At 37.1% G+C, this 24,261-nt stretch overlaps 1 protein-coding gene across 6 annotated transcripts in view; it reads left to right on the top strand.

Moving 5' to 3' along the window:
• CTNNA3 (catenin alpha 3) overlaps positions 1–24,261 on the top strand; it is a 1,976,430-nt gene that overhangs the window by 220,433 nt on the left and 1,731,736 nt on the right. For all 6 annotated transcript variants that reach the window (XM_070781776.1, XM_070781778.1, XM_070781775.1 and 3 more), the window contains one exon: positions 20,928–21,047. In XM_070781776.1, coding sequence (XP_070637877.1) covers positions 20,928–21,047 — 120 coding nt within the window. The remainder of the gene's footprint in view (positions 1–20,927; positions 21,048–24,261) is intronic.

Here is a 24,261-nt window from a genome sequence, read left to right as displayed (position 1 = left end):
AAGACATTTTTCTCAAGCTGAGTTTAAAGCTGCATCCCTGCTATTTTCTTTCACTGCTTCTAGTTTATCTTCTGGAGCAACACAGAATCAAGGCAATAGAAAGTGCATTTTCAAATAACTGATGATTACTCTTAGGACTTACATATGTCTTTTCTTATTTAAGCTAAAAATTCTTGACTTTTGACCAGTTTCAGATAACTCTGGATACTCTGGAATTTCCATATCTTGTATGATTTTGTTTAAGTCTTGATTTTGATGTACTTGAACATTATAAGCAGATTTGTTTTATGGTTAAAGTTTGAAAACTTCAGGGCCTGGACTCCCTGGGTGTTTGCTTTTGCTACTGACGTTATGTCAGTTTTTATTATGCTGATGGTGTCTTGTCTTCCCATGTAAATGGATATCTTTGAATATGAAACATTACCTCCTCTGGAATTTATCTCAGGAATTTCCTCACTCTTTTGTTAGATCTTTAATGTTTTTAACATGAAGTATTTTATATTTCATCAAATCTTGTTAGTTTTCTTCAGCTGAAGGGCTGGATTGAGTTACTAATCTGCCAATATAAGAAACGGAAAACCCAAGAATCATCTCTATAAATCTTTTTCTATGCATATTTTAGATTATAGGTAACAGCCATAAAATGTTGAAGTCAAATCGTCTTGAAATAAAACAAATGTTCTGATAAGAATACTCCATAATTTATTCAGATAATTACCTCTCTGATTTAATGTCTATTATTATCTTACCTATTATGATACCCTTGTCATGTTGGTTCACACTGTTTTTGTGAAGAGTCTGTGAACTTGGACTACTCTTAATCTAGGTCTTCCTTCTTTGATGTATCTAAGTCACTTCGGTTATGTCCAACTCTTTGCAACCTCATGGACTGTAGCCCACCAGGGTCCTCTGTCCATGGGATTCTCCAGATAAGAATACTGGAGTGGGTTGCTGTGCCCTCTTCCGGGGAATCTTTCCAACCCAGGGATTGAACCTGTGTCTATTATACCTCCTGCATAGGCAGTCAGGCTCTTTATCACTAGTGCCACCTGGGAAGCCCTCTTCTTCTGATACAGTTTATCTTTTTATTATTATATGTAAAGATTGATGTTATCTTTACATTCATTGAATTTTGTCTTGTTAATTATGTCTTTTCTAATATCCATCCAGACTTTGTTGACTTTTGATTTATCTTCCCCTCCTAACCTGGGTGTCATTTTCAGATTTCTTCAGCTAGTTATTCCTGAAAAAATGTCTAATGAAATGGAAAATATTAATAGAGCTTTGTTTTAGATAAGGTCAAATATTCACACATTTCGAATAAAGCTGTTGAAATGAGCTTCAAACTCACTTGATTGGGTTGCTGTGTAAACTATGTTTATGTTTCTTTATTTTATCCTCAAGCACTTTCTCAAGACCTTTCTGAAATTAAGATGTATTCTCTGTGGCATCATGGATTTATCAGTCTAGAAACCCCAGTTATCGGAGAAGGCAATGGCACCCGACTCCAGTACTTTTGCCTGGAAAATCCCATGGACGGAGGAGCCTGGTGGGCTGCAGTCCATGGGGTCGCTAGAGTCGGACACGACTGAGCAACTTCACTTTCACTTTCCACTTTCATGCATTGGAGAGGGAAATGGCAACCCACTCCAGTGTTCTTACCTGGAGAATCCCAGGGATGGGGGAGTCTGGTGGGTCGCCGTCTATGGGGTCGCACAGAGTCAGACACGACTGAAGCGACTTAGCAGCAGCAGCAGCAACCCCAGTTATATAGAAATGAGGTTAGTTTGGCATAGAAGACATAGATTGACTTACTTTTAGTAACCCCATGAGAGCTCTAAGTGATCATTGCTTGCTTGCTTTTATTTCTTTTCTATTTTTTTGACCTTCAGTTTTCAATTACTCGCATTCTACTTACTTATTGCAAACCACTTCTCTGCTTCCTTCTGGGCTTCCCTTGTAGCTCAGCTGGTAAAGGATCCGCCTGCAATGTGAGAGACCTGGGTTCAATCTCTGGGCTGGGAAGATCCCCTGGAGAAGGGAAAGGTACCCATTCCAGTATTCTGGCCTGGAGAATTCCATGGACTGTAGTCCATGGGGTCGCAAAGAGTCGGACACGACTGAACGACTTTCACTTTCAAGATCTAGATATAATTGGCTTGAACCCTCATTCTGTTAGTATAATGTTATCCCCAAGATTTCTGCAAATTCTGTTAGGCTCATATTCTCAGGGTCACCTCTGACTCCAAGTTTTTGCTCCCACAGAATTACTTTAGCTTATGGATGATCTTTCTACTTGTATTCTACGGTATGTTAATTCATACTTGGAAGTAGACCCTTTCCCTCTTTAACACACACACACACACACAACACACACACACACACACACACACACACACACACAAATACTCCCTTACAATGCATTTTTATGTATGTATTGCAAACCTATTAGAAACTTGGGAAGACGAAAAGGAGGGGATTCTGTAGTATAACAGTATATTCTAAGTGGTATACTCTTACCACTTAGAATCCTTTAGCAACTTCATCTCATTGTCCTTCCACCTCTTCTCACTACCTGCTCTTTGTTTTCTCTCATATTCCTAAGCAGTAAGATATTCTATCAAGCCACTATTGACTTGACCTCTGCTAATTTGTTTCCTCATATATCACTATCCCCATCTTAAATTACACCTGAAGGTATTTTCCTCAGTATAAATAGTTCCTTTCCCAGGAATTCTGTAGTCAGCTCTTTCTCTCTCTCTTCCTCCCTCCACCCCTTTTTCTTTCACACACACTCAACATCCTATTATAAAATAATATATTATAAATACTCTTTCTGGGGAGGGCATCAGCTATGAAAATATAGAGTTCTTCTTCTGGGCACATATTCTTCTTTCAAATGCAGTGGACTACCTTTTTATTTCTTTTCCTAGTTTTGGATATGATGGACAAATACCTGCTTTTCCTCCAGTCTTATCTTGCTATTTTATGTGAGTTTCTGGTCATTTTGGCTCCGCACCCCATAACGCCCACAAAAATCCCTGCTACAATTTTTTGGTATTTAATCTTTATTGAACAGTATCAAAGAATTCCTTTGCTGTCACAATGGTTTCTTAAGTGGCCTTACTCTTTTCTTCCTTATTATAATTTTTCTAAATAGAATTTTCATCCCTATTGGGGATCCCTATTTCCTTTTAGAAGTCTAGTAAATGAAATATTACTCTGTTTTTGATTGATAGTATGTACCTCTATATTTCCTGATTCTTTATCTTTATTAAATTATCCTCTATCCACTGAGACTATCCCAGTGATGTAATTATGATCAAACATTTATGAAACATAGACTGAGATCACCAACTTGTGCAAAGATGGTTCACTGAGTAACTCTCCATGGGATAAGTACTTCCAACCAACACAGAGTTAATATATAATTCAGTATATCAGGGATTCTTGACTTTGCAGTTTTAAACATATCTAGTTCCTTAAGCAAGTATGTGTTTTCTTCCAAGGAGTGGGGTCAGGTGGAATAAGTCCAAATCAAAAGTAAGAGAGGACAGAGAAAAAAGTGATGCTGTTTCAGTATATAATTAATTATAGAAACTTGAAAAGGCCGTTTGGCTTTATTACCGCCATTGCTTATAACTTTCTATGTGAATTTAAGTTAAAAAATTTCTGTCTGGAACCTTTCAAGGTTTTTGAATATTTTTATACTATTTATACATCTCAAGATTCCACATCCTATTTTATTGGCATATGAATTTTATAAGGGTCCATTTTCTTTGAGAGAATGTTGGCTTGCATAGCTCTTGTTTTTTTGGGGAGTCAGAACAATATGGAGAGTAACTATGGCATTTGGCAGCACAGAGACCTTGCTTGAATCCTGGTTATATTGCTGATTAGCTGGGTGACTTTGGGAAAGTTAAAAATCTGTGAGCCTTAGTTTCTTCTTCTGGGATGTTGGGATGATAAAGCCTGAATAACTTAAGGGGCCTTGTGAAGATTAAATGATATAGTATATAAAATACGTGGTAAGAACTGGCACAAATTTTCCTTTACCTTCCTTCCTTTCCCTGTCCTACCTTTTCCCGCTGTGGTATCTTACATCCATTTTTCATCTCTTGAGGTGCAATATTATCCTTATTCCTAAAAATGAAGGGAAATAAATTTGACTCCTGAGTTAAACTAACTTTTCTGGCTTTTTCCATTTATCATACCATAGCCAGTTTTATTTTTCTTACAATGGGAATATTTGTCCCTTTGGATTAGAAATAGGTGTCATTATAAGAAATGGCACCTCTATTTAACAATTTGTGTCAAATACATATTTAATATTTGCTACAAACATTGCTATAAAGCATTTGTATACAGACCAGTAATTGTGAATATGAAGAATATTCATAATGTTGATATAAAGTCACATATTATAATAATGATAACACTGAGAATTTTTGATGCCACCCTCTATTGTTAAAATGCAGATATGTACCAGCAAAAGGTTTCCTAAATCTTATTATTAACAATGTCATCAGTCTACAACAAGAGAAATTGCTGTACAGTTAAATGCTATTAGAAACCAAGTATATTCTTCAGAAGATTCTAGGCAAAATAATAGGGTCATTTCAAGGTTTAAAGAAAAAATCCTGTCACAAGACTGGTATAAGATGGATTAAGGGAAAAAATAAATGGAGACAAATAGGACACAAATTGCTAGATTTGTATTAAATTTTATACTAAAAATGCTAGGGACAAAGAAAATTTAAGCCATGTTAAAGAAATGTTTAACATTAAAAAGGACCTGCATCATTTCAGGTAGCTTGAGTTTCATTAATTAATTAGTCCATTCAGCAGATGGTTATTTTTTTGTGTGCTTACTGAGTGCCAGTCACCATAATATGTGCTAGAGAGTCAAATTTAGAAAATATATTACCATGGTCCTGTTCTGGAATATACAGACCAAAGACATAAATTCATAATGTTACTAAAATATGTATTTATTTGGTGCACCAGGTCTTATTTTTGGCATGTGGGATCTTCAATCTTCATTGTGGCATATGAACCCTTAGTTGCAGCATGTGAGATCTAGTTCCCTGATCAAGGGTTGAACCAATGCCCCCTGCACTGGGAGCATGGAGTCTTAGCCACTGGGCTACTAGGGAAGTCCTAGTATAAGTTAATATGATTAAAGCTGGTATAAGGTGTTGTGGAGGCATGATGGCAATTGTATCAAGGAAGTGTTTTGATAATAATGCAGAGGCAAGTTTGCAGAATGATTTAACCAGACAAAGAAAGTAGTGGAGGCTGAGAGCATTTTAGCTGGAGGGAACAGTATATGTTCAAAGACCAGTAGTAGTTCTGTATGGCTCAGATAAAGGCATATTGTTTGGGAGGAACAAGAGTTGAACTGCAGAATCAGACACTGACCTACTTGTGAAAGGCCCATATGCTAAGTTAAAAAGTTTGAACTTTAGTCTGAAAATGAAGGGAGAACTATTGAAGATTTTAAGCAGGGAAGTGATATAGACAGATTTGAATTTTAGGACTATTATTCTGGTAGCAGTGACCCAGGGGGCCCAGTGGAGGCAGAGAGGACAGTGATGAGACTGATACAGTTTTCTGGTTGTGAAATGATTATGTGGGGTGGGGAAGTAATGATAAAAATGAAGGAGGAACAGCCTGCAATTTGCAAAGTGATTGGAATCTATTTAGAGGGAAAGGGAAGCATTAAGCAACCTTTCAGGCATCTGATTGGGCATTAAGGATATTGGTTTGCTGTTTACATAAAGGCGAAGCAGTCTATGGATTTCATACATGTTGGATTTGAGATCCATATGAGAGATACTAGTCTTCTCTGGTGGCTCAGTGGTAAAGAATCTGCCTGCAATGCAGAAGATGCAGGAGATGCGGGTTCAATCCTGGATTGGGAAGATTCCCTGGAGGAGGGCATGACAACCCACTCTAGCATTCTTGCCTGGAGAATCCCATGGACAGAGAATCCTGGTGGGCTACAGTCCATAGGATTGCAAAGAGTGAGACTGACTGAAGTGACTAGGCCTATGCACATGAGATATACTAGATATTGAAATATATATCTGAAACAAATAAACAAGAGGTAGATTGAAAAGCCTCAAGAAGTAAGTATTAGGAGAAGCAATAGGTTTGTATGAGATCACCTGGGGAAGGTTTATACAGTGAACTTAAACTTTTGGTCTCAAATCTTTGAGACCTTGTGGTTTAGTGGAAAGCTCACTGAATGATGGATCAATAGGTTTGTGATTAGTCTGGCCTCAGTAGGGATATTTGAGACACCTTCTCACTGGAGTCCCTACCCCTGGAGATTGGTTCACAGTTCAGTACTCCAGCTTTTCTGAGAAGTATCCCCTCAAAATTGGCTCTGTCTTGCTAGTCTTAGAGCTCTGGTGGATCCATCAAAGTCTACCTACCTGGTGGGGGAAAATGAAGGGAGTGGCTTAGGTTGGTATACACCACAGCTTCCTGCCCTCTCTGACTCAGTATAGAGTAAGTAGACAAAAACTACAGTTGTCTGTTTTTCCTTGGGAAGGGGCATTGGTAGAAGCCCCACTATTGGTGGGAAGTCTTCTCTTGCACAAAGCCAGTCCACAAAGATGAGGAAAGGCGCCTGCTTTGTCAAATATATAGATACCAACAAAGAGAGCTAAGGAAAATGAAGAACCAGGCAAAGATGTTCCAAACAAAGGAATAAGATAAATCTCTCAAAATACACCCTAAAGAAACAGAGTTATATGATTTTGACAGAGAATTCTGTCAATATGTGATATTGACAGAGAATTCAAAATGACAGTCATAAAGATGCTCACTGAGACCAGGAGAGAAATGCATGAACAGAGAGACAATTTTAACAAAGCGTGAAGATAGATAAAGGATTTATGAAATACCATTAAACAGAACAATGTATGCATTATGGAAGTCCTCAAAGGAGAAAAAAGAAATAGAAAAAAACCTGCAAGCTTATTCAAAGAAATAATGGCTGGAAACCCACCAAATCAGGGGAAAGAAATAGACATCCAGCTCTTAAAAATCCTCAGTGATACTGAAAAGATGAATCCAAAGAAATCTATACTGAGACGCATTATACAGTAGTATCCCTTATGTGTAGTTTTGCTTTTCTTGGTTTCAGTTACCCATGGTCAAATATGACCCCAAAATATTAAATGATAAATTTCAGAAATAATTCATAAATTTTAAACTGCATGCTGTTCTGTGTAGTGTGATGAAACTCATGCCATCCTGCTCTATTCTGTCTAGTACAGGACATCTCTTTGTCCAGTATATCCATACTTTTTATGTTATGTATCTGCCAGTATAAGAAAAAAATAGTATATATGTGGTTTGGTACTATCCGTAGTTTCAGGTATCCCTTATGAGTCTTGAAATGTATCCCTGCAAATAAGGGGAGGTGGATTATTGTAAGCAAATTGTCTAAAGTCAAAGTGAAAAACAACAAATAAGAGAAAAGTGACTTGTCACATACCCCCATAAGGCTATCAGTGGATTTTTCAGCAGAAACTTGTAGGCCAGGAGGAGTGTTGAAAGAAAAAAAACACTCATCCAAGAACACTATACCCTGCAAAACTGATCTTCAAAATATGGAGAGATAAAGAATTTCCTAGGGTATTGGGATAATACCCAGGAGTGGTGGAAACTGTGTGACAGGCAGCATGGCCTAGGAGGCCTGGGTGGCTGTGGTGTGTCACTGTGAGCCAAGCAGAGTTGTGCCAGCTGCCATCTGGCCTCAGCTCCCTTGTGCAGTCCTGGTTGGTGGTGCAGCTCAGTAAGCCTGTTGGCGCTGCAGCCTGTGGAGCTTGAGAACATCATAGTAAACATGGTACTACACAAAGCTTAGGAAGACAGTGGGGTTTTTCCCTAAAAAACTTTCCTAAGCAAAAGCTGAGAGAGTCCATCACCACTAGACCTGGCTTACAAGAATAGCTAAAAGGTATACTACAAGTTGAAAAGATTTGAAACAGTGATACTACAGCATAAGAAAATATGAAATTACAATAATGGTGAAAGTGAAATCACTTGGTCGTGTCTGACTCTTTGAGACCGCATGGACTGTAGCCTACCAGGCTCCTCTGTCCATGGGATTTTCCAGGCAATAGTACTGGCGTGGATTGCCCCTCCTTTCTCCAGGGGATCTTCCCAAACCAGGGACTGAACCCAGGTCTCCCACACTATAGACAGATACTTTACTGTCTGAGCCACCAGGGAAGTCCTGTCAAAAGACAGAGGAGTGGGTGATTTCCCAATGGCTGGGATGATCCTCCCACTCATTAGCATATGAATTCACCCCACTGGCAAAACCTAGCCAGGCCACATTCCATGGCCCAAGCCCTTGCCCTTGGCAATGGCCCACACCTTAAAGAGTGGCTTCTCTCTGAATCCTAACAAATCCACCTCTTATGGCTTTGTCTCTCAATGAATTTTTGCAATGAGACATCAGAGCCTGAGCTTCAGTAGGTCCTGACCTGAAGCCAGGCATCCTGGGTAATGGTTATTATAGAAATAAATGCAAAATACTATATTACTGTAATGGAGAAGGAAATGGCACCCCACTCCAGTGTTGTTGCCTGGAGAATCCCAGGGACGGGGGAGCCTGGTGGGCTGCCATCTATGGGGTCGCACAGAGTCGGACATGACTGAAGCAACTTAGCAGCAGCAGTAATGGTGGTAGGTAAATCACATTTAATTCTAGCATAAAAGTTAAAAGACAAAAATATTTAAAATAGCTATGACTAAATACATGGTAAAAATATATAATATAAATAAATGGAAACTGTGATAACAATAACATAAAGTGTGTGTGTGTGTGTGAGAGAGAAGTAACAGTGTAGAGTTTTTAATTGAACTTAGGTTGTTAGCAACTCAAAACAGATTGCTACAAGATTATTTTAGGTAGACTCCAAGGTAACCACAAAAAATACTAAAGAAGTTACACAAAAGAGAAAAAAAAAGAAATCAAAGCATATCAATACAAAACCCCCCCAACAAAACATAAAGAAAGACAGCAAGAGAGGAAAAGACAAAAAAAAAAAAAAAAAAAGAACAAGACAGGAAAAAGAACTAAGAGACTGACAAAAGCAACTAATTAAATGGCAATAATAAGTACCAAGGATCTTTTCTGACCATAATGAAATGAAACTAGAAATTGACAACAGAAGGAAAACTGGAAAATTTACAAATGTGTGAAATTATATGACATTTTTGAAGCACCAGGTCAAAGTTGAAATAAGAAAGGAAATTAGACAATTTCTTGAAACAAATGAAAATGAAAACATACCCAAACTTACAGGATATAGCAAAAGTAGTACTAAAAAGGAAGTTAGAGAGATAAATCCCTACATTAAAGAAGGAAGAAAGTTCTTAAGTAAAGAACTTAACTTTATACCTAAAAGAGCTAAAAAAGAAGAACTAAGCCTGAACTTATAAGAATGAAGAAGGGAGGAAATCACAAACATTATAGCAGAAATAAATGAAATAGAAAATAGGAAAACAAGAGAAGAAACCAATCAAACTAACAGTTGGTATTTTTTTAGAAAGATAGAAAAATTGACAAACTTTAGCTAGAATGACTAAATAGAAGAGATAAGATTCAAATAAATAAAATTATAAGAAAGAAAGAATACATTACAACTAAGGACACAGGAATAAAGAATGATAATAAATGACTACTATGAATAATTATATACCAACAAACAATACCTGGAAGAAATGTATAAATTTCTGCTAAGTCGCTTCAGTCATGTCTGACTCTGTGCAACCCTATAGACGGCAGCCCACCAGGCTCCGCTGTCCCTAGGATTCTCCAGGCAAGAACACTGGAGTGGGTTGCCATTTCCTTCTCCAATGCATGAAAGTGAAAAGTAAAAGTGAAGTCGTTCAGTCGTGTCCAACTCTTAGCGACTCAATGGACCTGCAGCCTACCAGGCTCCTCGGTCTGTGGGATTTGCCAGGCAAGAGTACTGGAGTGGGCTGCCATTGTCTTCTCCTATAAATTCCTAGAAACATACAACTTACCACAAAGACTAAATCATAAAGGAACAGAAAGCCTAAACAGACCTATGACAAGAATAAAGATTGAATCAATAATCAAAACCTCCTAAAAAGGAAAAACCCAGGACGAGATGGCTTCACTAGTGAATTCTACTTAATATTTAAAGAATAGTTAATGTCAGTCCTTCTCAACCTCTTCCAAACTGCTGAAGCAGAGGGAACAATCTCAAACTCACTTATGAAGCCAGATAAGAATACCATAAGAAAAGAAATTATAGGCCAATATCCCTAATGAGTATAGATGCAAAAATATTCAAAAATACAGACACACTGAATCCAATAGTTTAATTAAAGGATAATACACTATGATCAAGTGGGTTTTATGTGGTATACAAGAATAGTTTAATATATGAAAATCAATTAATGTAAAACCAGCACATGAACAGAAGAAATGCCAAAGCCTTTGACTGTGTGGATCACAACAAACTGTGGAAAATTCTTAAAGAGATGGGAATTCCAGACCACCTGACCTGCCTCCTGAGAAATCTGTATGCAGGTCAAGAAGCAACAGTTAGAACTGAACATGGAACAACAGACTGGTTCCAAATCAGGAAAAGAGTACGTCAAGGCTGTATATTGTTACTGTGCTTAATTTATAAGCAGATTACTTCCTATGAAATGCTGGGTTGGATGAAGCACAAACTGGAATCAAGATTGCGAGGAGAAATATCAGTAACCTCAGATACGCAGATGACACCACCCTTATGGCAGAAAGTGAAGAACTAAAGAGCCTCTTGATGAAAATGAAAGATTGAGAGTGAAAAAGTTGGCTTAAAACTTAACATTCAGAAAACTAAGATCATGGCATCTGGTCTTATCACTTCATGGCAAACAGATGGGGAAACAATGGAAACAATGAGGGACTTTATTTTTGGGGGGCTCCAAAATCACTGCAGATGGTGACTGCAGCCATGAAATTAAAAGACATTTGCTCCTTGGAAGAAAAGCTATGACCAACCTAGACAGCTTGTTAAAAAGTAGAGACATGACTTTACCAACAAAGGTCCGTCTAGTCAAAGCTATGGTTTTTCCAGTAGTCATGTATGGATGTGAGAGTTGGACCGTAAAGAAAGCTGAGTGCTGAACAATTGATGCTTTTGAACTGTGGTGCTAGAGAAGACTCTTGAGAGTCCTTTGGACTGCAAGGAGATCCAACCAGTCCATCCTAAAAGAAATCAGTCCTGAATATTCATTGGAAGGACTGCTGCTGAAGCTGAAGCTCCAATACTTTGGCCACCTGATGCGAAGAACTGACTCACTGGAAAAGCCCCTGATGCTGGGAAAGATTGAATGCAGGAGGAGAAGGGGACAACAGAGGATGAGATGGTTGGATGGCATCACTGACTTGATGGACATGAGTTTAAGTAAGCTCAGGGAGTTGGTGATGGACAGGGAAGCCTGGCTTGCTGTGGTCCATGGTGTCAAAAAGAGTCAGACAGGACTGAGCAACTGAACTGAACTGATAATGTTATCATTTCACTAGATGCGGGAAAAAGTTTTACATCATTTTATGAAGAAAACTCTCCAGAAATTAGGGATAGAAAAGTTCCTCAATATAATAATGTCCATATATGACAACCTCACAACTTAAACCATACTTAATGTTGATAAACTGAGAGCTTTTCATCTAGGATCAGGAAATAGGGAAGGATGTGAACTCTTACCAGTTTTATTAAACATTGTGTTGAAAATCATAGCCACAGCAACTTCAACTGCATTTCTGTACACTTATGATGAGCTATCTACAAAGGATATTAGAAAACCAATGTCCTTCTACAATACCACCAAAAAGAATAATATACCTAGGAATAAGTGTAATGAAGGAGGTGAAAGACTTGTGCTACTGAAAAAACTATAAAACTTTGATGAAAAAAATTACAGAAGACAGAAATAGAAAGACATCCTGTGTATATGGATTGAACATAGAATTAGTATTGTACCTAGAATTAGTATTGTTAAACACTCGATATCCAAAGTAATCTACAGATTGAAAGCAATTCCTATTAAAGTTCCAATGGCATTTTTAAAACAGAAATTTAAAAACAACTCTACAATTCATATGGAACCACATGAAAACCCCAAATCAATTTCGAGAAAGAAGAACAAAGCTGGATGCATCACATTACCCTATTTCAAAAATATTACAAAGCTACAGTAATTGAAACAGTATGGTATGGGCATAAAGACAGACCTATAGGCCAGTGGAATAGAATGGGAGCCCAGAAATAAATCCACGCATGTACAATCAACTAATCCTCAATGATGGTGCCAAGAATATACAACTGGGAAATGATAATCTGTTCAACACATGATGTGGGAAACTGGATATTCAGATACAAATGAATGGAATTAGACCTTTATTTTATACTACACACAAAAATTAACCAAAAATGGATTAAGGACTTAATTATAAGACTTAAAACTAAAATTTCTAGATGGAAAGATCAGGGAAAATCTTCATGACACTCGTCTTGGCAATGATTTTATGTATATGACATTAGAAGCACAGGTAACAAAACCAAAAATAGTCAAGTGGAGCTCCATCAAACTAAAAAGCTTCTGCATTGAAAGGACACAATCAACACAGAAAAGGCAACCTATGGAATAGGGGAAAGTATTTGCAAATCATATATCTGATAAAGGGTCAATATCCAAAATACGCAAGGAGCTTTTGCAACTCAGAAACTAACAATCCAATTAAGAAATGGGCTAACCACAGAGCAACTAAGCCTGTGCACCACAACTACTGAACCCAAAGTCCAGAACCCAGGAGCTGCAACCACTGAAGCCTGCATACTTTAGAGCCCATGCTCCAGCACAGCTTGTGCGAGAAGCCACTGCACGAGAAGCCTGTGCAGTGAGACTAGAGAGTAGCCCCTATTTGTCACAACTAGAGAAAAGCCCGCACAGTAACAAAGACCTAGCATAGTCAATAAATAAATAAAATTATAAAAACAGAAATGGGCCAAGAACTTGAATATTTCTCCAAAGAGGGCATATAAACACCCAACAAATATGTGAAAAAAATGCCTACTGACAGTGATCATCAGAGAAATGCAAATCAAAGCCACAATGAGATATCACCTCATACCTGTCAGAATTACTATTAATAATATTTTAAAAAGACGAGCATTAGTAAGGATGTGGAGAAATTGGAACCCTTGTACAGCATCAGTGGAAACGCAAAACATGGTGATGGTAAGTGATGAGAAAGTCACTCAGTCATATCAGACTCTTTACGCCCCCGTGGACTATACAGTCGATGGAATTCTTCAGGCCAGAATACTGGAGTGGGTAGCCTATCCCTTCTCAAGGGGATCTTCCCAACCCAGGAATTGAACAGGGTTTTCTGCATTGCAGATGAATTCTTTACCAACTGAGCTATCAGGGAAGTGCTAATACTGTAGTATTTTCCATACCATGGAAAACAGTACAGAGGTTTCTAAAAAAATTAAAAATACAAATATCATTTGCTCCATCAATTTATCTTCTAAGTATTTATTCAAAAGAATTGAGATCAGGATCTCAAAGAGATATTAGCACTCCCATGTTCATTGCAACATCATTCATTAAAGATTGGGAACAACCTATATGTTTACAAGTAAATGGATCAAGAAAATGTAGTATATATGCATGGTGAAATACTGTTCAGTATTCAAAAAGAAGGAAGGAAATTCTATAATATGTAACAACATAGATGAAGACATATGCTAAATAACCTAAACCAGTCACAGAGGGATAAATGCTGCATGACTGCACTTATATGAGATATCTAAAATAGTAAAAATCATAGAATCAAAGAGTGGAGTGGTGATTTACAGAGAGTAAGGGGGAGAGAGAATGGGGAATTAGTGTGCATTAAGTTTCAGTTAAGTGAAGTGAATAAACTAGAAATCTCAGAACGTTGTACCTGTAGACAGCAACAATATATTGTATACTTAATTTTTTTGGAGCATTTATCTTATGTTAAGTGTTCTGCCATATTAAAATTAATTAAATAAGCAAGTTTTGTAGCAATATTGAAGAAAAATCTAAATAATGTATCTTTTCTTTCTATTTCTTTCAAAAATCCCTTGCTGAGAGAAATTGAGAGATTCTCAATAAATAATTACTGGATTACTCTTTTGTTCAATCCTCATTCACTACTGAATGGTCATGAGTTTAATGACAATGATTTCATACTTTTATGGGACTTTAAAATTTATAAAGCAGTAATCTGTAAAGCTAAATTATATGCTTTTTTAGAGCAAGAGCTATTTTTTTCCCCTCCATTTCATGCATGGCTTGCATGTTGCCAGGCCAATATTAAGTATTTGTTGAATGAATGTCTTATTTTTCCTCAACTGATTTCACAACAATTTTATAAAGTAAGGAGGCAGGGACAACTTCTCCCATTTTATAGATATCACAATCAAGAATTGAAGTAATAGTGACTTGTCCCAAGGTACGAAATTATTAAATGGCACAGCAAGGACTTGAATCCAGACTTCAAGAACAATGTACCATCAACACTACAGAATTATTTCTAATTCAGATTTCAAGTTCGATTTTGTTCTATGTTCTTAATTTAGTTTTGGTTATCATTCCTTACAATAAAAAATCATTTGCGATATATGCGTCCTTTAATTTTCAGCTTTAGCTGTAAGCTTTCCTTTCGTGAGTCATATTATCCTGTAAATTCATTTGGAAAATATGAAAGTCAATGGATTAAGTTCAGAAAATGAAATAATTTTTTTCTTAATAATGCTTCACTTTGGTTGCTCTGTCATTGCCATATTTAAATAGGGTGGATTAGCCTTTCTTATGCTCAAAACATTTTTGCTCTAAACATTAATATTTATAGAGCATTAATATTTATTCTTTGAACATTCCTTCCTCTGCTTTAGTTTCCAGAATCTTTTGGTACTATTTCACACTGACATTTTAGGGACACTAAGATCACACTTAGTGATTCATTGCTTTCAATCAGGTACTTATTGGATACTCTTTTGTGTACATAATGCTGTGAGTATGGAATTCCTTTTTATGTTACAAGTAACACTTACCATCTTCGCTCAGTCGTGTCCGACTCTTTGAGACCGCATGGACTGTAGCCTACCAGGCTCCTCTGTCCATCGGATTTTCTAGGCAATAGTACTGGAGTGGATTGCCATTTCTTTCTCCAGAGGATCTTCCCAACCCAGGGATCGAACCTGGGTCTCCCACATTGTAGACAGACGCTTTACCGTCTGAGCCACCAGGGAAGTCCTTAACATCTTATGCAAATGCACAAAATATTAAATAAGGGAAAATGACAGCTGATGAACTGGCTGTTCTTTTGGAGCAGTGCTACTCAATATTTTTTCATTATAGGAATTAGTAGGCTGCTGGAGCTGTGGAATTACTTGATTCTATTGATCTGACTACAAGAGGAAGCCAGGGCATTGGCAATGAGGTCCAGGGAAGCTTTACTGCTCTGAATGCATTTTTTCCTGCTGTTTCAGCTGGTTTCTTCTTGTCCTCTTTCTCAAATTACTCCATGAATCTACATAATTTTCATGAACTCATTGAATGGGTAGTTTGTATAGAACATTGGCTTAGATTTATTTAAAAATATGTTGTCAGGAAAAGGAGGAAAATGTATTTGGGAAGAGGGAATGCTGAGTCAAACTAGATATTTTCTTTTCTGCCACATTCATGCTTCTCTTTTCTGCAAAACAGATTTTCAGTTATTTTAATGGGATAGGAGCAATCATGGCCTCTGTTGTTTTATTTTGTGGATTCTTACTATTATAATTTCTGACCGAAGAGGAATTTGATAAGAAAACACTCTGGATGTGTGTTTACAATGCTTACTTTTGTGATGCACAATACTTACTTTTTGGTTTTAGAGATGCTGTTTGCATCTTCTTATTTTTGTCTGTTGTGTGAAATTTGGTTAAAGTAGTCAGTTTGGACAGAGAAGGCAATGGCATCCCACTCTAGTACTCTTGCCTGGAAAATCCCATGGATGGAGGAGCCTGGTGGGCTGCAGTCCGTGGGGTCGCTAGGAGTCGGACACGACTGAGCGACTTCACTTTCACTTTTCAGTTTCATAAGTTGGAGAAGGAAATGGCAAGCCACTCCAGTGTTCTTGCCTGGAGAATCCCAGGGATGGGGGAGCCTGGTGGGCTGCCATCTCTGGGGTCGCACAGAGTCGGACATGACTGAAGCGACTTAGCAGCAGCAACAGCAGTCAGACTGGACAGAATTTGGATTTCCGTCTCAGTACGAGGCTATTTTAATGTTCAGTTTTGACAGTTTTATAACATACCTAAAGTTTAGATTTGTTTTGGATTCAAATTTATTCTTTGGGATTTTTTTTTTTTTTTAAGTTTGAATTTAGTTTCCAATGAGTTAAAAATATTAACATAGGATAAACTCAGTGTTCAACAAATTATTTGGGGATTCTTTAAAGTTTGCAATCAAAACTTTGAACAGGTAAAATCCAGAAATATTAAAATCTCTTAATCATGCTTCCTTTCCCAGCTTCAATTGAGAGATCTTTATTGAGAAGCAGTAAATATAATGAAATTCAGTTCAGTTCAGTTCAATCGCTCAGTTGTGTCCGACTCTTTGAGACCCCATAAATTGCAGCATGCCAGGCAATGGCACCCCACTCCAGTACTCTTGCCTGGAAAATCCCATGGACAGAGGAGCCTGGTGGGCTGCAGTCCATGGGTTCGCTAGAGTTGGACACGACTGAGCGACTTCACTTTCACTTTTCACTTTCATGCACTGGAGAAGGAAATGGCAACCCACTCCAGTGTTCTTGCCTGGAGAATCCCAGGGACGGGGGAGCCTGGTGGGCTGCCGTCTCTGGGGTCGCACAGTCAGACACGACTGAAGCGACTTAGCAGCAGCAGCAACAGTAGGCCTCCCTGTCCATCACCAACTCCCAGAGTTCACTCAAACTCACATCCATCGAGTCAGTGATGCCATCCAGCCATTTCATCCTCTGTCATCCCCTTCTTCTCCTGCCCCAAGTCCCTCCCAGCGTCAGTCTTTTCCAATGAGTCAACTCTTTGCATGAGGTGGCCAAAGTACTGGAGTTTCAGCTGTAGCATCATTCCTTCCAAAGAACACCCAGGACTGATCTCCTTTAGAATGGACTGTTTGGATCTCCTTGCAGTCCAAGAGACTCTCAAGAGTCTTCTCCAACACCACAGTTCAAAAGCATCAATTCTTCAGTGCTCAGCTTTCTTCACAGTCCAACTCTCACATCCATACATGACAATGAAATTACAGTGTACTAAACTCATGTAGAATATCTCAAGAGGTCTGTTTGAGTGATTAAGTACAGTGGCATATTGGAATAAACATTTTCAAGACAAGGTAACCTCAAATCTCTTTAAGTAAAATCTGAATCTTAACTTTTGTCTTATTTTTATCTTTTGTACTTCAGCTTCACCTGTAAGGCAGAATTACTTCTTTACTCTTTAGCATGTTTAAGTGTATATGTGAGCAGATGGGAATGGGATATGTTTAATAGAGATCTAACTTCAAGTTACATTATAGATTTTATATGACCTCTTCTTGATAATTATTTGTTGTTGTAAGTGAAAAAAACTGCTTAAATGAACGAATCATCATAGTCTGAGTACTCGGAACTAGTTAGTGTCAATAAATGGAGGATATAAGTCCTAATAATGAAAGTTCAAGCTAAAATCTCCATGTTATGCAAGCTCCCACTGTTAATGAAAACATCCTGTGGGGATGTATCATTACTGGATTTCCCTTTTTTTCTTTGGTCATGAACATATTACCTGGAAGTGTTGGTTTTCATGTTTCTTATTTTGAAGCCTTACAAATGTGTTTACCCTAAAGTTACTATTTGGAGTTGCATAAAATTCACAAAGAACAATGTGAAGAAGAGATAGTTAAGAAATAAAGCTAATGTCTTAGGAAAGAGAAAAATGCAGAGGATAAGGAATGCTTTAAAACTGAACAGGTTGATTGGTAAAAGCTTATATTAATTCATAGGTAAAATTTCTAAATTGTTTAGAATCTCAGATCTGGTATTAGTTTCATTTAAACATAGTGAGAAGAAACCAAGAAATGGGCAAGGTACAGAAATGATCATATAATATGATAAATAGCTAATATACAGGTCATTAAAATTGTGCTAAAAGAAGTTTGTTTACTATGCTACAAAAGGGGAAAATGAGCAGACTTTGGCTATGTTTAAACTGATGGGTAGAATCAGTTCCCATTTAAGGCTCTGAAAACTCCTTCAAGACCCAACTCAAATTCCTTCATGTCTTCTATATGGCCTGAGTCTCTCCAACGGTATCAGTGGGTTTTTTTTCTATTTTACCACATTACTTTTATCTCCTTTTTTGTACTCTTTTTACTACTTTGTCTTGTGTTAAAGTTAATGGTAGAGTAGAAACAGTGTAAATATTAAAACCTAGTTCTATTTTGAAATGTATAGACATATCAAATCACTATATTGTATACTAGGAACTGATATAGTATTGTAGGTCAATTATACTTCAAAAGCAAACAAACAAAATACCCCCAAAATTTCTATGTATAGGGAGATAAGATTTGTGATTACCAGGTGAGGTATGGTGGGAGGGGAAATTGGACAAAGGTAGTCAAAAGGTACAAACTCCAGTTATAAGATAAATAAGTACTAGAAATGTGATGTGCTGCTGCTGCTGCTGCTAAGTCGCTTCAGTCGTGTCCAACTCTGTGCGACCCCATAGACGGCAGCCCACCAGGCTCCGCCATCCCTGGGATTCTCTAGGCAAGAACACTGGAGTGGGTTGCCATTTCCTTCTCCAATGCATGAAAGTGAAAAGTGAAAGTGAAGTCACTCAGTCGTGTCCGACTCTTAGTGACCCCATGGACTGCAGCCCACCAGGCTCCTCTGTCCATGGGGTTTTCCAGGCAAGAGTACTGGAGTGGGGTGCCATCGCCTTCTCCGTGAAATGTGATGTACAACATGATAAATATATTTGACGATATATGTTATATATGAAAATTAAGACAATAAATCTGAAGAGATCTCATCACAAGGAAATGATATTTTTTTATATTTCATTTATTTTGTAACTCTATGAGATGAGGGATGTTCACTAAACTTACTATGATAATCATTTTGTGATGTATGTAAGTCAAATCATTATGCCATACCCCTTAGCTTATACAGTGCTCTATGTCAGTTATATCTCAGTAAAACTGGGAAAAAGATATCATTTGGCTTAATAAAAGCCTTTGTGATTCTTAGGAGAAAGGCATAAAGAAAGAAAAGTCAGATTAGAAGAAAAGGCCAAAAGAAATAAAAATTAAGGAATTATTGTTTTATGAATTAAAATTATGTATTATTGAAAAATAAAACAGCTTAAACTTTCTGTGTCTCAGTTTAGTTACTTTTAGAATGGAAGAGAAATAGGAACTCCTATGGTTCTTGTGAAGCTTAAATTGGAAAGGATGAAGTAACTGACACTGAGTAGGCATGCAGTAAATGTCAGTATCTTTCCCATTTTTGAGTTTCATGTCTAATTTCCCTGGTAGTCTGTAAGTTATTTTATTTTTTTTATTTTTTATTTTTTTTCTTTTAAATTTTATTTTATTTTTAAACTTTACATAATTGTATTAGTTATTTTAGAAATATGTTTTATATTCATACTGCCTTGTGCAAAGTAGGTTCTAAAAGATTGTTTAGTTTATTGTCCTGATGTGAAAGTTTAGCATTATTTCCTATTTCTTTTTCCTGTGTCACCCTGGATTGAGATAAATATGTTACTTTCATGAAATTAAGGATTTAATTCAGTAGAATGCCATTATATTGTGACTTATTCCACAGAGTTTGAAATAGTAAGGGTCAAATCATTTCCCTGGAAACTTAATTATATTCTATAAAATTTTATTAGCCTGTCTCATAGCATTATAGTCACAGTGGAATTCTGGTGTGTTTAAGATGGTGAAGTCTCTATTTAGAGATCTTTATCTAATGGCACACATTGAGAATATGGGAAATAAATGACATAAAGAGAGAGTAAATGCAAATGTCTTGCAAATGGTATTACTTTGACATTTTCAATCACTAATCTTCTAAAGTATGTTCTAATTTACTAAAATAAACCAAGAATTCAATGTCTTGTGAGATCTTTTTGCTTAATTAATTATTAGTAGCAGAACACTATTCTGTGATACACTGCAAATTGTCTCCTTTGTGTTTATGTAGTCTCTGACTTAAAAATGAATGGAAGCATTCTGATTCAGCAGAATCAATTTAATAACATGTCTGTTATAGAGCAGAAATGAATAAATGTTTGCTGAACATGCTACATATGCTTCGGTCATCAAAACATTCATTTTTCTTTCTTCTCAAAATATAAGATCTGAGAAGTCTTCCTGGCTGAAGTTTGCTGGGTACCTATTCTGCATAAGTGTTTCTATAGAGACAAATGGGTACTTTTCCATAATTTGTTTCCATGATTGGGATGTGAGAGATCTTTTAATATTAATACTTTCTCATTATTATTGGAAATTATACATTCATTGTAATTTTTTCTTTAAGGGTAACATTGCATCCTAAACCATGAAAAGTAAATTCTGTATGTTCTTTTGTTACAATGAGGACTAAACAAGTTTCTCATTCATGCAGTAATGTTGCTTGTACTTAGCATATCATTTCTAATTCTTTATAATTTTGTCTCATTATTTAATTTAAGGGCATTTGTTATCTCTGTATTATGAATGGAAGAAACTGAGGCTCACTATTGACCGTTTGTCTGTGTTAGCTGGTTAGGAATTTGAGAAAAATCTGCTGCTATCCTAATGATTTACTTTGTTTTCGATTTCAGTTTCAAAGGACGTTTGAATCTCTTAAAAATGTTTCCAACAAATCTGACCTCAAGAAAACCTACCAGAAGCTTGGGAAGGAGCTTGAAAATCTGGACTATTTAGCCTTCAAACGTCAGCAGGTAGGACTCAGAGCTCTCCTTGGTGGAGGATATGAACACTTTAAGCCTTCTCACCTTTCTGCCTGTCAGAGGTTTAGGTGGGTCTGGGGAGACTTATATTCTAATGTTTGGGGCAGAAATAAGTTGTGCTGTGTGATGCTGACCTGCTGTGTTCATATTTTTTTTTTTTTTTTTTGCAGCATTCAGCATCATCCTTGCTTTTAGATGTGCACTTTGGGGGTTTCCATGTGTCCTTATACCTTTCTTAAAGAAAATTCCTGCTGGCTTGTGAGGGTTCAGCTATCCTTTGATGAAGGATGCTTTAGTGACATAAAGGGAGCATCTATGTGGCTTGAATAGATGGCTTTTATATTTGACAGGGGGATACATGAGGAGGAAAACCACCTCAAGATCAAGAAAGGATGTGAATGTACATGCAAAATTAAAGAAGGGAATCATAAATATGCCAAATAATTTATTTGTTTTTTTTTTTTTTTTTGCTTAGTTTAGCTTTAGTTTCCTTGTTTGATCTCTGAGGCTTAGTAAGTTTGCCAAATGTGTAAGGTTGAAGGAAAACATGCTTTACAAGCCCAAGTGTTTTAGCCTCTTTGTATAGACCAATAGACAAATCAGAGCCAAAATAGAATTTTATGGTGTTGCTTTTAGAATTGGTATTTTGTAGTATTAATAATCATTAAATTCTCTGTAGTTTGTAAGATATTGCCATGGTAGGTAGCTACTTTTCCCAAACTGGATCTCACCCAGGTTTTCACAGCCACTAGGTGTCAGGATTGTCAAGCTTTTACTTGGGCTGAATGTTTATTCCAATCAGAACAACCAGTTAAATGTTTAAATTATGTTGCATGAAATTTGGGAATGTGCTCAGTGATGGATAGCGTCTAGAAAAATGAATAAATGGCTGACTTGCATGGCCTGGCATTGAGTCCATTACTTAAGAGACTTGCCTGTTAGTCTGGCAGATGGTGTGGCTTTCTTGACATTGCCTAATTTACAAATTTTGCATCTTTTGAAAGGGGGATTTCAAAGTAGTATGTCCTACATAAACTTTATGAAGTCAACATGGTATGGCCTAGAAATAGTGACTTGAAAAGAGAATTGTGTTCTAGGGTTTGCTTTATCACAGACATTACATGGATATTTAACCTTCTCATGGTCTTATTTTCCTTGTTTTGAAGAGTGTTTTGGGGCAAATGCAGTATCTCTGTACATACCTTAATTCATATGAAAAAGGATACCATGTCCATTTATTTCTTTATTCTTGTATTAGTGATGGCCTATGTATTAACACATGTAAAAGAAGCAGTCACAGTTACTGAGAACTACTCCAGTAAGCTCCCAAATGATACTGCTTAAAATTCATACTGTGAATCACTGCTCCAGCCTATGTAGTTTAGTACAATTTTGTTTCCAAGAGCCGTATTTTACCGTTGGGGGGTATTGGAGTTGGCAGGCGATAGTCACTGTCCTCTTCTCTTATCCTTTCTCATTAGCATATTTTCAGTGATTAGATTCCTACATTAGCTAATTGTGAATCTGGAAAATTGTGAATGCTTCAAGAGCAGAAAGGCAGATCTCTGGGAGAATGGCATTGAAAACAGACAGGTAGAGCGCATGTGTATGTGAGGAAAAGATGGACACTTGGGTATTTATATATGTATACATATGTGTATGCATATATAAATCATATATGCTATTTATTAAATGACAACTGTATGCCACATAGTGTGATTAGAACATTTATGGATTAGATCATTAAATGCTTATAACAATGTAATGAGATTGGCTTCACCATTTTACAGTTGAGAAAATTGTTTAGAGAGTTAAGTAACTTGCCTAAGGTCACTGGAGAAGTAAAGCTGATCTTCCAGTAGAAATCAGTCTGACTCCAAATCTGGGCTGTCCCCAATATCCCTGCAGAGAGACAAACTGGAGGGATAATAAAGTGAGGCATTCTAGGTATGTGGTATGAAGGCAGTTTCAGGAGAGGCCAGATCTGGAACTTAAAGAGGCATTTGAAAAGGGACTTCTGATGAGAGGCAGAAAACAGGGGCAGTTTTTTCCTCCTCTCTCTCATGCAAATTGTTCAATACATACAAAAACACAAAAGGACTTTTGAAAGAATATCTTCAGACAGCTAAGAAAATATGTAAAACTTCATTTTTTAATGTTTATTATTTTATTTGGCTGCTTTGGGTCTTAGTTGCGGCACATGGGATCTTCATTGCATCATGCAAAATTTTCATTGTGGCCCACAGTCTCTCTAGTTTGGTGTGAGAGCTTAGTTTCTCCGCGGCATGTGGGATCTTATTAATAGCTCCCTGACCAGGGATTGAACCCACATCACCTGCATTGCAGGGTGGATTGTTAACCACTGGACAACTAGAGAAGTCCCTAAAACTTTATTTTTGTAGTCTTTGAGTGTTATATCTAGTAATTCTAGTCCAAGAAAATTTATTCGCATAAGGCAGTTTTTTAAACTTGAAATGTCAGATTCTTACAAAATGAACTTACCTGCATGTATAGCATATTGTTAACCCTTTGTTTTACTTGGTTCTGTCTTTCCCTGTATCTAGTGATCTTTTTTTTTTTTTTTTTTTTTTCTGACTGGAAAAGATAGAAGGGGAATTGGAGTGAAGTTGTCAGAAAAAGGATGGTAGAGTAGAAAGTCAGGGATCAAAGAGTAATAAAAAAGAGGGAAAGGGGGTTTTAGGAATAAGATGAGAGGGATAAAATGTTGGAAATGAAACTATACTTGGTTTTATATTATAAGCATTTAGTAGGTTAAAGCATTGATTTCTGAAGAATTTAAAAAAAAGTCTCAGAAAAAGGGAAAATAAGAAAGGATTGCAAGAAGACATACTGAACAAGGGAGGTGGCAGGGAAAAGACAAACTATTTCCCATTAGCTTCCAAATGTATTAAAGCTTCCTAGAAATTTGTAATATTAACCCAGTTCTTCTGTACCAAAGCCAGAGAGGTATTGTGTTTACTGGATGGGCAAGGTGTAAACAGTCAGAATATAAGCTTTTTTCTGACTTGGTGGGATTTGCTTTCATGTCCTGTCCTTGCTTACTCGCTTAGTCATGTCTGACACTACGACCCTATGGTCTGTAGCTCCCCAGGCTCTTCTGCCCATGGGATTTTCCAGGCAATTGTACAGGAGTGGGTTGTCATGCGCTCCTCTGGGGGATCCTCCTGACCCAGGGATCGAGCAC

Source organism: Bos indicus, chromosome 28, assembly GCF_029378745.1.
Source record: "Bos indicus isolate NIAB-ARS_2022 breed Sahiwal x Tharparkar chromosome 28, NIAB-ARS_B.indTharparkar_mat_pri_1.0, whole genome shotgun sequence".
Taxonomy (NCBI): Eukaryota; Metazoa; Chordata; class Mammalia; order Artiodactyla; family Bovidae; genus Bos; species Bos indicus.
This window is presented reverse-complemented; position numbering and strand designations above follow the sequence as displayed.